This window comes from Salminus brasiliensis, chromosome 17 (genome assembly GCF_030463535.1).
Source record: "Salminus brasiliensis chromosome 17, fSalBra1.hap2, whole genome shotgun sequence".
NCBI lineage: Eukaryota > Metazoa > Chordata > Actinopteri > Characiformes > Bryconidae > Salminus > Salminus brasiliensis.
In genome coordinates this window covers 23,315,815-23,330,279 of record NC_132894.1, presented here as the reverse complement: position 1 = coordinate 23,330,279, position 14,465 = coordinate 23,315,815, and the positions used below count along the sequence as shown (strand labels likewise).

The following is a 14,465-nucleotide window of genomic DNA, read 5'->3' as shown; positions in this document are numbered from 1 at the left end:
CCTAATATTCTTGAATATTCTTTAATATACCCATATTCTGTCTGTGTCCACAAACATTTAGACATATAACGTATGTCATGCTTAGGGAAAGATCATATTTCATACTGCTATAATAACAGCTAAGTGGCTAGTGTAAACTAAAACCTATCTGGGTGCAATTTAGATACTTTATTACATCTGATGTTGTCGATCCAGTGTCTTTAGTTTGTTAAATACATTGTTTGCACTTTTTAGTGAAAAAGCAGTAGGGATGTACCGATACCACTTTTTCCTTTCCGAAACCGATGCCAGCCTTTCAAGTATCTGCCGATACTGACACCAACTCTGACTTAAATGCCAGATAGATGGCTATTAATTCTGATATTTTTAGTGTTACACTTTTTACAGGTTATACTTGTTTTATATCTTATCCTGAATAAGATGTAATAAGCTTGGAAAAACAGCATTTACTGTTTGAGTAACTGCACATTACGTTTAAGAGCCATGAAAAATAAAAACTGCCACAATGCAGAAACATATGCAAAAAAGAAAGCATGATCTTACTAAGCTTCACCAAACAGCTTTTTAATTGTTTACATTCAATTCACATTTAAACAAGTTGCTTAAACTCAACAAAAGGCGCTAATGTAAAAGAATGCAAACAAAATTGTTCTATGAAAAAAAATAATTAAAATTTGAGTTTGCTTTTTTTTGCAGTTTCTTCTTTTGCCGACAATTTTATAAATATCAATATAAAAAGGGAGAAACAGAATAAATGCACTTCAACTATGAGAGACAAAATGAGAAAAAAAATCCAGGAAATCACATTGTAGGATTTTTAAAGAATGTATTCGTAAATTATGGTGGAAAATAAGTATTTGGTCAATAACAACAGTTTAACTCAATACTTTGTAACATAACCTTTGTTGGCAATGACAGAGGTCAAACGTTTCCGTAAGTCTTCACCAGGTTTGCACACACTGTAGCTAATACTTTGGCCAATTCCTCCAGGCAGACCTCCTCTAGAACAGTGATGTTTTGACAGACTTTCAACTCCCTCCACAAATTTTCTATGGAGCTGAGGTCTGGAGACTGACTAGGCCACGTAGTGCCGACTAGGTTCTAAATGTTTAATTAGTCATCGAAAATACACAATCAGCGACTGATAAGGGCTGGTCATCCAGTGTGACAAATTCAACCAGTTTCTCAGTTATTGCTTTCGCTTTGATGCCGCCAGTAGGGTATCTGTCACGTCTGTGAAATGCACCTTCTAAGGACTGCTGCTGACATGTGCTAGCTTGCTTCCTTGTGCTTGCTTGGACAAAGTTGCTGTGTTCTTTGATGTGGTCGTGGTTTTGTTTTAAATGCTTAATTAAAATTGACGTATTAAGGTCTTTACTGGTCAGTTTACTGCTCCCTACTGCCAATACCGATACTGTTTGTGGACTACAGTTCCCATCGTCTCACCGAGGCCTGACATCAAGCTCTACTGGACCAGTCACAGCTTAATCATTACACCCCATTCAACTTGTCACATGTTCATTTAAAATGTTAAATTCTTATTTGTGGTGTCAACATACAAACATACAAATATGTACATAGCAATGTAAACAGCTGTATATTTCATCACATTTAAGCAGTCAAGCCAAGTTGGTACAACCCTTTCATCTTTCCAAGTAAAAAAATACTGTTTGTTTGAAAAGCTACAAAAATAAAAAACAAAACAAAAAAACATGAAAATGCAAAGAGTGCCCATACTTTTCCATTAAGCCATATTCACTCACCTTTGAAACATTTTTGGACAAGTCTTTTACTTCCTGCCTTTGAAAACTTCTGTTCAGTATCTTAGTAGATGGGACGTGCCACTTGGCTTCTGTAACACAAGACAATTACATAAATCATTTGTTTAATTTTTATATGAACCATAGTAGTTCACTAAAACAGTATATTGCATTAGTAGTAGTATAAATTAACTACAGTCAGTTGAAACAAGAGTAAAGCTTACCAACAGATCTGGTCCGCTCCAATCGGTGTTCTCGCTCTCTAAAAGTTTCTGTCTCCTTCCTTTCCGTCTGGTTCTCAAAAACAGGGGACTGACGTCTAAACATCAGATGAAAACCATATCAAATTAATAAACAGCATTCTCTCCAGCAGCACAGACTGAGACAAATATTTTGTTAACATTGGTATCTTTGACTCAGCAGGAACAGGAAGTTGGCTATTTGTAATTTGTTTCCACAATCCGCATCGTATTCTTTTCAAATTTGATAGAAATAAAAAATTATCATATATGATAAATTGAACTAGGAGTTCGAGAACATAGAGGTACGCAACTGATGTACTCGAAAGGCCATAACAAAACAAGAAGTGCACATATTTTGGTGAAGCTTAGTTTGATCAGCCTCAAATTATTTATGTCAACTAATGCCCAGTACTAAGTAAACAAATGTTATCATCAGTCATAGTTGTAGCGTCACATCTGGCACCAGCTTTCACCAGTTTGCCCCAGGTACACGTTGCACCATTGTGTGAGGGCCCATCAGCAGAGGTACAGACTAGGGTCCTTTTGTTTTTGCATTGTTTATTCTTCTTTTTTTCCATGGGCTTGGTCAAGGAGCTCCATAGCACCTTGGCATGCAGAATTACATTAGATAATGTAAACATTGTAGATATTTTCCAAGCAGTAAACCAACAATTTTTATCCTTATTGTGCAACTGTTCTCTGATTTTGGTAGTAGCTTCAAATTATAATGAATTTATAGGCGCCTTTCAGGACTGTCAAGGTCATCGTACATAAAAAAAAAATCAAAGCAAAACAACAATAAAAACAAGGAACCGATTTTAAAATAACATCAGGGTAGCAGGCTACAAACTGTATACTGTTGTAAACAGATGAGTTTTGGGGTGTGACTTGAAAATATCCAGGGAGTCAACATCACAGACGTCCGATGGAAGGGAGTTCCAGAGATGGGGGGCAGAGTGGCTAAAAGCTCTAGACTCCATTGTGGTCAAACGGGCTGGGGGACAGTGAGACTAATGGATAAAGAAGATCAGAGGTTGATGTGATGAATAGATGGGGTTCTAGAGACGAAACAGCAGCCACATTCTGAACCAGTTGTAGCTTATGAAGGGACTTGAGGGGGAGACCAAACAGAGGAGAACTACAGTAGTCTAGGCCGGATGTGATTGGGGAGTGAACCGAAATGGCAGTACTGTCAGGAGTGAGAGAGGTACGATGACGGTTAATATGACAAAGACAGAAATATGCTGACAGAGTGATGTTATTTATGTTGGTTTGGAAAGACAGTGTTATCAAGGACCTGAAGGGAGGGGGAAACAAAAGTGTTGACACTTTTGGCCAGTGAGCTACCACATGTGGGAGACTGGGGTTCGATTTCCGGTCTTGGTGACTACGCTGTGCTACACCAATAAGAGTCCTTGGGCAAGACTCCTAATGCTACAGTGACCCACCTGTAATATGAGTAACCTTGTAAATCGCTCTGGATAAGGACGTCAGCTAAATGCCGTAAATGTAAATGTCATTGGGAATAGAGAAACTATTTACTTTTGCAAGGACAGATTAAGAACCACTTTATCACAGTTGAGTTCAAGGAAATTGGAGAATAACCAAGACTTGCCTTCCTGTAAGCAATCACAGAGGGAGGAAGGATGGAAGTGAGTTTGCTAGAAAGGTAGAGCATAACAATGAAACTGGATGTCATACTTATGAAAGATATGACCTAAAGGAACATGGAGGAGGATAGAATGTGAAATGGTGTCAAATCCGTAATTTGTTATCTTAAGGAGAGCTGTAGTATGATAAGGAAGGAAACCAGATTAAAACTGCTCAGAATAGGTGAGAATAAACCTGAGAAGCAACAGTCTTAAAAAAGGCATACAACGAAGACAAAACAATGACATGGATACATAATAATTCACTGAAAGGTCATTGAATGTCCCATGGAGTTTATCTGTCTTTAGCATATCATCCTCATAAGCTTAGTGACCGTGCAAGAAAAAGACTAGTGAGGGAGACCACCAAGACAAATATGACTACTCTGATGCAGTTAAAAGCTTCAGCAGCTGATATGCTAGAGACTCTGCATACGAAAACTGTTGCCTGTTGTGGGTTCTTCACCAGTCAAAGCTTTATGGGAGATAACTAATTTACGACAACAGTTTGTCCAAAGGCATGTGGGAGACTCCCAAGTACAACTAGAAGTTTTTGGTCTGAGGAAACCATAATGGAGCCTTTTGGCCCTCAGACTCGATGCTACGTTTGGTGTACACGGCACATAACCATAAACACACTATCCCCGGGGGTGGCACCATCAAGCTGTGGGGATGCTTCTCAAAAGCAGGCCCTGGAAGACTTGTAAAGGTACAGAGAATTGTTTTAAAGAAAACAAGGAGATTGGCCCAAGATGCAATATCGATCACATCCTTTGGGGTTGATAAAATACTTTTAGTACAACCTATAGTACTGCAGTTTAGGGATCAGGAGGACCCCTTTTCTAAACATTTTGCTTTAAAAATGAATGAACATGGTTATTAAAGTAACACATATTTATAATGTTTTGGCGGTTGCCAGGAGTAATCTTAGTATGCACTGGTTTTGCATTCTCCTTAGTAAACAGCCCATTGGGAACATCATCTTATGTCTATTTAAGTGCTCTGTTAGCAGTAAACTAACAAATAAAACTTGTTACATGTGATGGCATAAAAAAGATTACATAAAAAAGATAAAAAAGATGGAATGTGAATAAATGACTAGAAGACTAGATGAAGAGATGTTCCTAATAAATTGCTCAGTGAGCATAGGCAATAAAACACATGGTCTCTTGGCACTCTGCTGTCTTCAATTTAATTCTGTTCTATATGCAGTGCTCTGCAGATCAAAAGACTGTAAAAATAGTTACCCATCGTACCCAGCCATTTGGTTCCATGTTCCACAGGGTCCTGGGTCACTAGAAGTGGATTGATTACTGGGAGAGCTACAGTAGGGATGGCCAGGTATTCCAAATGGGCTCTGAACCAGATCAAAGTCTTGAAGTATCCTGCACAGACAAATGTAAAGAAAAGAAAATAGAAACTTATTTAAATTGTTCCTGTAACAAATAATTCCACAAGAGCAAGCATTATTTCAAGATGGTAAGGTGTAGTCTGCTGAAAGCAGGAAGACAGCTTCTGGGATACTAGCTGCCTGAGGAGCGTTTAGCATTTAGTAACATCTGTTTATCTGTTCACGTATTTTAAATACTGTACTGACTGCATTTATAAAAAATACAAGCACAATAGTATTCTCCTACCACATCAATCAATCTACTCTGTCTAGAGCTAAATAGTTGCAAGGTCTATTGTATAGTGTATAATCTGTTGTACACTTTTTGTCAGTTTTTGTATTTTTTTGGTATGTGTCTCTAGTGGTGCAGTGGCTAGGATTTGGCACTCTCACTGCCGTGTCAGGGAACGCCCCTGTAGGGGCAGTGGTGGCTCAGCTAAAGCAGGCGAATCAGTTAGAGCACCAGGCTATTGATGACAGTTGTGGGTTTGATTTCCAGGCTTGGCAAGCTATAAATATAAAGCATGCTGAAGCATTAGGAGTTCCTTTCACTGTAACTAAGGGGGCAAAACCCAACTCCTGAAAAACAACCCCACACCATAATCCCCCTCCACCAAACTTTACACTTGGCACAATGCAGTCAGACAAGTATCATTCTCCTGGCAACTGCCAAACCCAGACTCGTCCATCAGATGTGGCAGAGTCAATATCTTTTTAGCTCTTTATAAAAGGTGTAAGCAGTTAAAAACTAGTCTTGGAGGGTTAAATTTATGGTCAATTACATATATATGTATAAAATTACCTTATTATGAAGCAAATATCATGTGGACATAATTGAATTAAAGACTAAGGAAGGGAAATTACAATTTGAATTATTTAAATATTAAAATGTTAAAACATTTGTCTCCCCCCCCCCCCCCCCAAACATTTTATAACAAATAAACAGCCAAAACAAAAGTCCAGCACATGTCAGGGAGGAGCTCTACAGAACATAAAATAAAGAATAAACTACACGCTAAGCCCCCTTCATTACTTTCTCTTTTCTCTGTCTTTCTCTCTGCTTTTCCATCTCCCTTAATATTAGTAACACACCTCCATACAGAAATGATTTCTATGTGAGGAAGAAAGGTAGAACTACCTGGTACTATCCTTGTACTCCTTGTCAAAAGAAGTGCTACGAGAGATGGGTGCCTGGGCACACTGGAATATCTGCTGTCCATGGGAGGGCCTATCAGAGCCCAGTGTGGGTGACATTTGAGAGAGTGCTAGACCTTGAGGTGTATGACTCCTATAATTCCAGCCAGCCCCAGCACCAACTGTCTTGTACTCCACAACAGGGAAGTGGCATAGCTCTGAGCAAGCCCTGGCAGAGAAAAAGAACAGAGAACCGAAGTAATCAGGCACAGTGTGATACAATTTCCATCAATTTACCAGTACAATTTCCATCTAAGGACAGTCATTGAGCAGTTTAATTTTTCTAATCTTCTGCCATAAAACCAAGACCCATGTTGCACGTCATTTGCACATAATGAAATAGAAATGTGGAAAAGAAAAGGCATCCAGGACAATAAAGGTATTTTAATGAGCTTCTGGGAGTTCTATTGGATTAGACTTTTTCTTAAATCATGATACTAAATTTAATGATTCCTCTCTACACTCAATTTACCATCAATTGTCCATTCTCACTTCTTAGTACATACCGTCCATTCTTATAGAGCCCTAGCATTAACAGTTTATGGCTTAAATGTTGTGTGAATGTGAATATTGGTGATGTTTTACGCAAGGCATTTAAATAAAATTATAACTGTCTGATACAAGATTATATTGAATATATATTGGCCCAATGAAGCTCAACCTTGTGAAGATGTATGCAGTACCTTCTGGGTGTCCCATCCTTGTGCGGCTGAACGACCACCACAGAGACATTGGCTGAGGTCCGAAGGAGGTCAATCATTTGCTCATGAGATAGTGTTGCAACAGCAACATTGCATATCTCTACCAGACGGCTGCTTGGACGTAGCCCTGCCTGCCAAGCAAATCCAAAAGGCTCCACATCGGCCACTACTCCCTCAAAGTTCACATGGAAGCCAAGCTGGTTCAAAGTATTCCTTCGTAAAACCATATCTACTGTTTCACAGCCTCCAGTGACCATCTGCAGAGGGGAGAGGGGTGGCAGTAGTTTAAATACTAACAAATGGCAGGTTATATAGTAATAACCCATACAATAAGAAAGGGAAAGTTTGGGCTTCTTTAAATACTCCCAAGTCATCTTGACCCATTTGACTGATCTGTGTACTTCATCTAAGAAGCCATGTTAGTTAGTATGTTGATTTTACCTTGCTTTTATCGAAAAAATCATTAAGATGAAATAAATCAGCAAATATGTTTAGTGGCATACAATAGTCTGGGCACCCCTGATCAAAGTATCTGTTACTGGCAACCTAAGCAAAACCTAAGCAAAATATTATCTGACTTTCAAAAAGATAAAGTTTACACCCACAGGTGTTCCACTCTGTCTGAAAGGACAGCCTTAGTCAATATAGAAAAGCACTCATTAAAGCTCACTTAGCGCATTTGGCCTTGCCAATCCCAGAGAATTCTAAACTTACTCAGCCAGACAGATACTCAACCCCAATTCCAACTTCTTTAACCATTAATGTTTTTATGAAATATTTTATAATAAAACAGAAACCATTAGACAACAAATCCAACCCCAACTCCTTATTAAATCAAACACGGCCATCACCAGGTGTAGCTGCTTTAGAACATAACTTCCACAGCCCGAACCAGAATTAAAATCTTCAGCAAATTGTACAACCTGTACACTCAACCCAATTCCCTCAAAAATATTAAAATAAATACTTCCAATTATAATTAGACCTCTTTTAACCGTAGTAAATTCATTGCTTAGGGCATGTACCCAAAACCCTTAAATATGCGGTCACAAAACCTTTAATCAAGAAACCAAATCTTGATCCTAATGTATTGTCTAATTACAGACCCATCTTGAACTTAATATTTATATCCAATATATTAGAAAAAACATTCTTTGCTCTCTAAGAATCCATTCAGAACTCTTTACCATCTCAGAATAAATGGTCAACCACTCATCAGACCAGCTGCCACCTACCAGTCCGACCAGCAGTGTTAGGATGCGGTCAGGTGATCTTTGCTAAATGATCTTTGGGATCAAGAACTCACAGTATAAAAATGTTCTTTTGTAAGTTACTTGCAAGTACATATTACAGAGACTGGTATTGGTTAAATACAAGTATGATTGATTCAAAATGATTGTGAACAAGTTATAGCACTAACAAGCTATTTTAGAGACCTGAGACCTTGGTATAAAGGTTATGAGAGCTCAAAGCTTTTGGGGTACCAAACTTTTCCTTCTCCTTTTCTTCTCCCCATCTTTTTTTACAAAAGAAAAAAACTTTAAATGTTAAAAATGTATTCCTACCTTGCCTTTTAGAGATGAATCATTCTACTATTTATGTTACTATTCACAGTAACAGACGTATTGAGCAAGGATCATTTTTGCATGCCACTGTACCATAGACTAGCAGTATTTAAATTCCTGTCAGGTGATGTTTGCTAAATGATCTTATTGATTATTGATGATTATTACAGATGATTATTACAGAGACAGTCATTGTAATGGATATGTTCTTTGGGTACTTTGTCCTTTAATTTGATTTGTAAGAATAAGCAAGATTTTTGTAAATGCAAAAATATAAATACATAAATAAAACAAAAAAGGCAACTGCTGTTGGTAATGACTTGCCTTAAGACGCTGTGAGACTTCACAGACCTCCTCATCACAGCTGCCCTGGAGCGAGAACACTACACATTCCCCATGCTCGTAGAACAGCTTCAATCTTCCCACTGCTGGGGATGAGCTCCAACCAATCACATCTCTACAGTAACAGTTAAATACTACCTCCTTTGAGGCCTCTTCAATAAGCACAACAAACTCATTAGAAATGGCCAAGACACAACCAATATCCATGGAGAGGCTGTAGTCTTGGGCAACCACTGGCCATGTGATGGCGCCAGAGCTGCAGAGATGTGCATTGACTCGCGGCCGGCTGCGTTCCTTCCTCTTAGTGCCTAGTGAGATTAAGCTAAATTTAGCTGCTGAGGAGTCCACCAGTGTGGCACTGGAAAAGTTCTTGGCGAGGTCATTTAGGTACTCATGGCGAGTGCGTGTAGCCATAGCACGGAATTTTTCAGATTTGTGGGCAGCATTTTCACCACTGATCATCTTGGCTAGCAGGAAGTCTCGAAATACTAATGATTTGGGGAACATCCCCCCCTTGGGAATGGGAGGACCAAATGATGGTACATCTTTTGACCTAGCAACTGCTACACTGTTGAAAAATAAGAAGATGTTAACATTCTCAAATCATTTCACTCATCATATACATAATTTTAATACATAACATACAGACTGAATAATATTCTCTATTGCTGAATATTTTCACTCCTAAAATGAGAGTAGGATAGGGTGTGCCCGGCCTGTTTTGAGAGAGACTGACTGTATAATAACCCGAAGAGACACTAAAGCAAGTTAAAAAGGCATATTTATTCATTTATTAAAAAAAGAATTGTCTAAAATTGGTCCCCTAAATTCAGATGTGTTTGTATCATGTGGTGGTTTAAGTTGCAAACATGTGTGTGTGTGTGTGCAGACAATTTCTTTCTCTCTCACCTGTAAGAAACATGCTCTGTGCAGGGATTGTGTACTTTGATAATGATGAAGATGTGTTGGAAGTGGGAGCAGATGTTTTTGGGAGTAAAGGGTAGTGCTCCTGGGTCCTGAAAAACGACGGTCACAATGTCGTTTCCAATGTGCCTCTTCCTCAGAAGCTGGTTAACAATGGGAATGTATGGTAAATACATACAACATACTCCACAACCACCAGAGCTTAACATTAGCCTTACTGAAGCGAAATATAAAACCATTAAACTAGATCACAGAGCTCATTTTTTTCATTCATTAATAATCGACAAGAAACTCTTACTCACACTTTACACTAAACAAAAATTCTAAAAATAAATTGGGCTTTAGACAGTATGTAATAAATAGTAACTGAAAACACTTAAAAAAATCTTTAAACAGATTTAAAATAAAATAGTAAAATAGTAAAAAAAAAAAAAAAAAAAAAAAAAAAAAGGAGCTTAAAAAGGGGCTCAAGAACTTAAAAAAATATATAAAATTAATATTAAATGTAACCAATGCAATAACAGAGGTTGAATGTGTTAAATATATTTTAAATGGCTCTTGAAAGTGCTGTGCGCGAAGTAGCAAAGTGTAGCCGTCTAATTTCAACAGGAGAAAAACAAAAGAAACAAATTTTCAGAAATTGTGTGTAACTTCCTTAATTAATTAATAACTTAATTAATAACTTAATTAATAACAAATAAGTTACTGCTTTCTAAAGGCTTGTTTCCATCACTGGCCAGCCACTGAAGCTCCGTTACACACACACACACACACACACACACACACACACACACACACACACACACACACACAGAGAGAGAGAGTATAAACCACACCAAAATACTTCTGAAAATGATCTCCTCTGCTACTAACTACTAACATAAGTACTACCAGTTATGATCAAACCTCTTTTAACAATTTTACTTGTCCCTTAGTCCCTTGGAGCATGTACCCAAAGCATTTAAATTAGCAGTTATTAAACCTTGAATCAAGAAAGCAAATCTTGATTTTGGTGTACTGTCTAATTACAGACCTTTTTCTAACCTACCAATTCATATGCAATCCTAGAATCCTAGAAAAAATGTGTTATATCATTTTATAATTATCAGCACACCTCATCATAAGAACATGTGGCAGTAACTTTTTATTTAAGTAGTTTTGACCAGAGAAGCATGGGTCCTCTCCCAAGGTTTTTTCCTCCAGCTCTGAGGGAAGTTTATGTTGCAAAATTTGTGGATCCTATTGCTGGATTCCTGTAAAGCTGCTGTGTAACAACGCCAGAATGGTCGAGCGGTCTAAGACGCTGCATTCAGGTCACAGTCTTCTCTGCAGGTGTGGGTTTGAATCCCACTTCTGTCATGCTTTGTCTTTGCGGACATCTTTAACATGCTCTCGCTCTGTCCCTGTCACCACCTGTTCCAAAGACAGCCAGAGTTACCTGCTTAAACAACTGCACACCCAGGCACCCGGTTGCTGTAATCCCCATCATAAGCAAGTGCTTGGAGTGGCTGGTTAGAGACCACATCTGCTCCTTACTACCTGCCACCCTGGACCTACATTGAGGATGCACCCACCTAGACAAGAAGAATATGTGCCGCTGAATAGAATAGATCAACGAGTCGCGCAACTCGACAGAACACTTTACATCATTTACCATCTATTCAATCAAATTCAATTGAGTTGTGGCACTGAGAAACAGCAAAACGCCTCAAAGTTGGATTGCACCATTTGTTGAGGTTTGACCGGAAACAAATTTACCTGCTAATAAAAACGGACGGAAGTGAAAACCCAGAAATTTAAAAGTGTCTGTTTAACGCTATTCTCCAGAAAAGGTGAGGTTGTCTTTATTATTTACACATACAGTCCAAATTTTAAGCCAATTATGTCCTTGTTAGGGCAATATCTGTCCTCTGTGGAAATTGCTCAGCACAGGGGTTGAACACTTTTTATTCATTTATTATTAAAAGACTTCAGTTGGAGGTCATATTATACATTAGTGATATATAAACAAAACAATAATAAGCCTTCCTCTCACCACAGGATACCAGGGCCATTAGGAGGGAACTCAACATCAGGGACAGTACACACCTCCAATATAGCCTCTTTACATGTCTAACATTAGGCTAACGGTACAGAAGTGTGAAGTTCAGAACAACCATACTCGCAAACAGTTTCTATCCACAGGTTATAAGGCTTGTAAATAACTCCAACACACTGCCCCTTCCCATTGGCCAACACACAAACATTATTATTATAAACAGTACTGCAGTCTACCACTGTATGTCTATATATGTCAAATATGGCACCACAACATCAGAATCAGATATTGTTAGTCATGAGGTGGATCCTTTGCAGACTTAATCAATATCTAGTGCATCAAACAGGTAAAGGGTACATGTGCACCCAGCCATTAAAGTGATGTACCAGCAAACAGGATTCCTCAGACCAAACAACCTTCAAAATCACTGCAGAATTATTTTATCCAGATTACAGCACTTTACAGTTTACTATGAAGAAAAGTCATTCAGAATCACAGGAAGGGGTAGATGTTCATTATGGGACGTAATGGGCTGTAATGTGAAGTTGGGGGATGGGTGGGGCTATAGAAGATGACCCAGAGGCACATATGTTTAAAGGTTTGTGGACACCCCTTTTAATGAATGCATTCTGCTATTTTAAGTTGCACTGATGACACATATATTCAAATGCGCTCACACAGCTTGTTCAGTCCTTGGAGAAGTATTGACAATAGGACACTCTGGAGCTCTGGATAATTATGAAACAATTGGCATTAATGATTAATTTTGGGTTGTGTGCACTCTTATGCAAGTAGTGTCTGTGTGCCTTTGTAAATATGCATACCCTACTCTTATACTGCATTACAGGCCTTTTGCTGTAAACACACACACAACTATTATTTTAGAACTATAGGAATGTGCCCTAGTTGTTGTAACATATTGCTACTTAAGTAGGGCTATTCTTGCAAGAGGAACAGCTGATACCAATGGTGGATTGCACAGGCTGTCAGAGATTAACTGTGTGCACTTTAACTGTGAGTTGTTGGGTATGGTTAGGTCTTTAGATGTGTGCATTCCTACTCTTTTGTGTGTGTGTCAGTGGAAATATGCTTGGTTTCTCTCATGAGTATAAGTGTATGCATTCCTGCTTTTCTATGTGTGTTTGTGTGAACTGGGTTGTCCTCGGCAAGAGACATGGCTACATAAGATGGTTCTGAAGCTGAATATGCAGGAAACTTAGTATTCAATAGTATTCGAAAGACAAACATGACATTATCACTATTACAGTATTGAGTAGTGACTACTTTGATACTACCTATTTTATATTTCAATTCAAACTGATACAGGTTCTACATATGTGCCACATTTGGAGGTTCTAGCTAAAAGACCAGGGTTAGTAACCTATAGACCCATTAAAACTTTTTGGACAAAAAAAATCAGGACACTTTTGAATTCATTCCTATGCTGAAAACCACATCATTAAATGCCTGTGTTTAATGTTGGATCACAATAAAAAGCACAAGCAACCTAATTGGCTATTCATAAGATTCCTAAGTACTAACATCCAGCAAAATTTGATTCTACCTGGCAAGTTGTGGGTAAGGAAATATTTAGTTTGATAGAATAAGATTATGAAGAACAGTAAGTTGGCTTTTCCAAGCAAACAGAAGACTAAGAAGAAGAAGAGGAGCAACTTAATAATATAAAAATCCTAACAATAACAATAGGGTTCCAACACCCTCTGTGCTTTGACAACTTAATAATAAATATAGATAAATATGCAAGTGGCAATGAGCAGGTCCAGCATCTACCGCACGCATCAACACAAGAGGCTCTTATGCAGTTAGAGCCAAGTAGGTCTAAAAAAGTCTAAATCAGTTCGCTCTTTCATTATAGGTAGAGAAGAACTGAAAAGAGTTTATCAAAAGGCTTTCCTTTAAAAAAAAAACTATGAGCAGGTGTCTTTAAACATAAATGTTTAGGTTTATATGAACTGATCTATAAAAGGTTTCAAGAACATGCAAAAGAGCAAAGATTTTGTTATAATTTAAGAAACTGTAAATTAGTTAAATCATTTTGAACAATTCATAGTTCATATATTCCTAACTTCCAATTAGGTTCGAGTACAGCTTGTAAACACTGCAGAGCCTCCTGACATTTGGTCAGCAGAGCCCAAACTCTGCCTTTGAACATTAATTGGCTTATAGAGACCACAATAATTGACCTAACAAACTCAATTATACCATATGGTACAGATGAAGCTTGCAAAATTTCATTAATAAGTTAAGTAAATCTGTCTCTGATCCAAAAGGAGTGATTTGCATATGGTGGCCATATTCTTTACAAAGATCAACTTTATTTGGAGAATTATTGATATACAGACTTTGAGTATTTTGATACCAAACATGAGAGGATTAGTAAAAAAAAAAATAGTAGGTTTTTAATATTATGCAAATTAGTAAAAAAAAGATAAACTCTTTAATATCTTTGATTTTAGAAGAAACAATGGATGAGCAGGTCACCAATACGTTTGTCCACATATCATGTTTATACTGACAGTGGTTTCAATGTATTGGTCCTATTGAATATAATGTGCTAAAATCTCATATTTTAAAAGGTCATGCTGACTCTTGAATCAAATAATGGAGACTAAATATACATTTGATGACTTTGAATGCCA

At 37.8% G+C, this 14,465-nt stretch overlaps 1 protein-coding gene across 8 annotated transcripts in view; it reads right to left on the bottom strand.

Moving 5' to 3' along the window:
- The window catches only part of LOC140537950 (signal-induced proliferation-associated 1-like protein 2), a 65,718-nt gene that overhangs the window by 27,772 nt on the left and 23,481 nt on the right, over positions 1–14,465 (bottom strand). For 7 of the 8 annotated variants that reach the window (XR_011977692.1, XM_072660279.1, XM_072660282.1 and 4 more), the window contains exons 7-13: positions 9,753–9,910; positions 8,826–9,411; positions 6,919–7,193; positions 6,180–6,404; positions 4,899–5,036; positions 1,985–2,079; positions 1,764–1,852 (exon numbers count right to left, since the gene is read on the bottom strand). Coding sequence is in view for 7 of the 8 variants with exons in the window: in XM_072660279.1 (XP_072516380.1) it covers positions 1,764–1,852; positions 1,985–2,079; positions 4,899–5,036; positions 6,180–6,404; positions 6,919–7,193; positions 8,826–9,411; positions 9,753–9,910 (1,566 nt within the window). In the remaining variant the exon portion in view is untranslated. The remainder of the gene's footprint in view (positions 1–1,763; positions 1,853–1,984; positions 2,080–4,898; positions 5,037–6,179; positions 6,405–6,918; positions 7,194–8,825; positions 9,412–9,752; positions 9,911–14,465) is intronic. The other variant, XM_072660280.1, reaches the window with a different exon arrangement.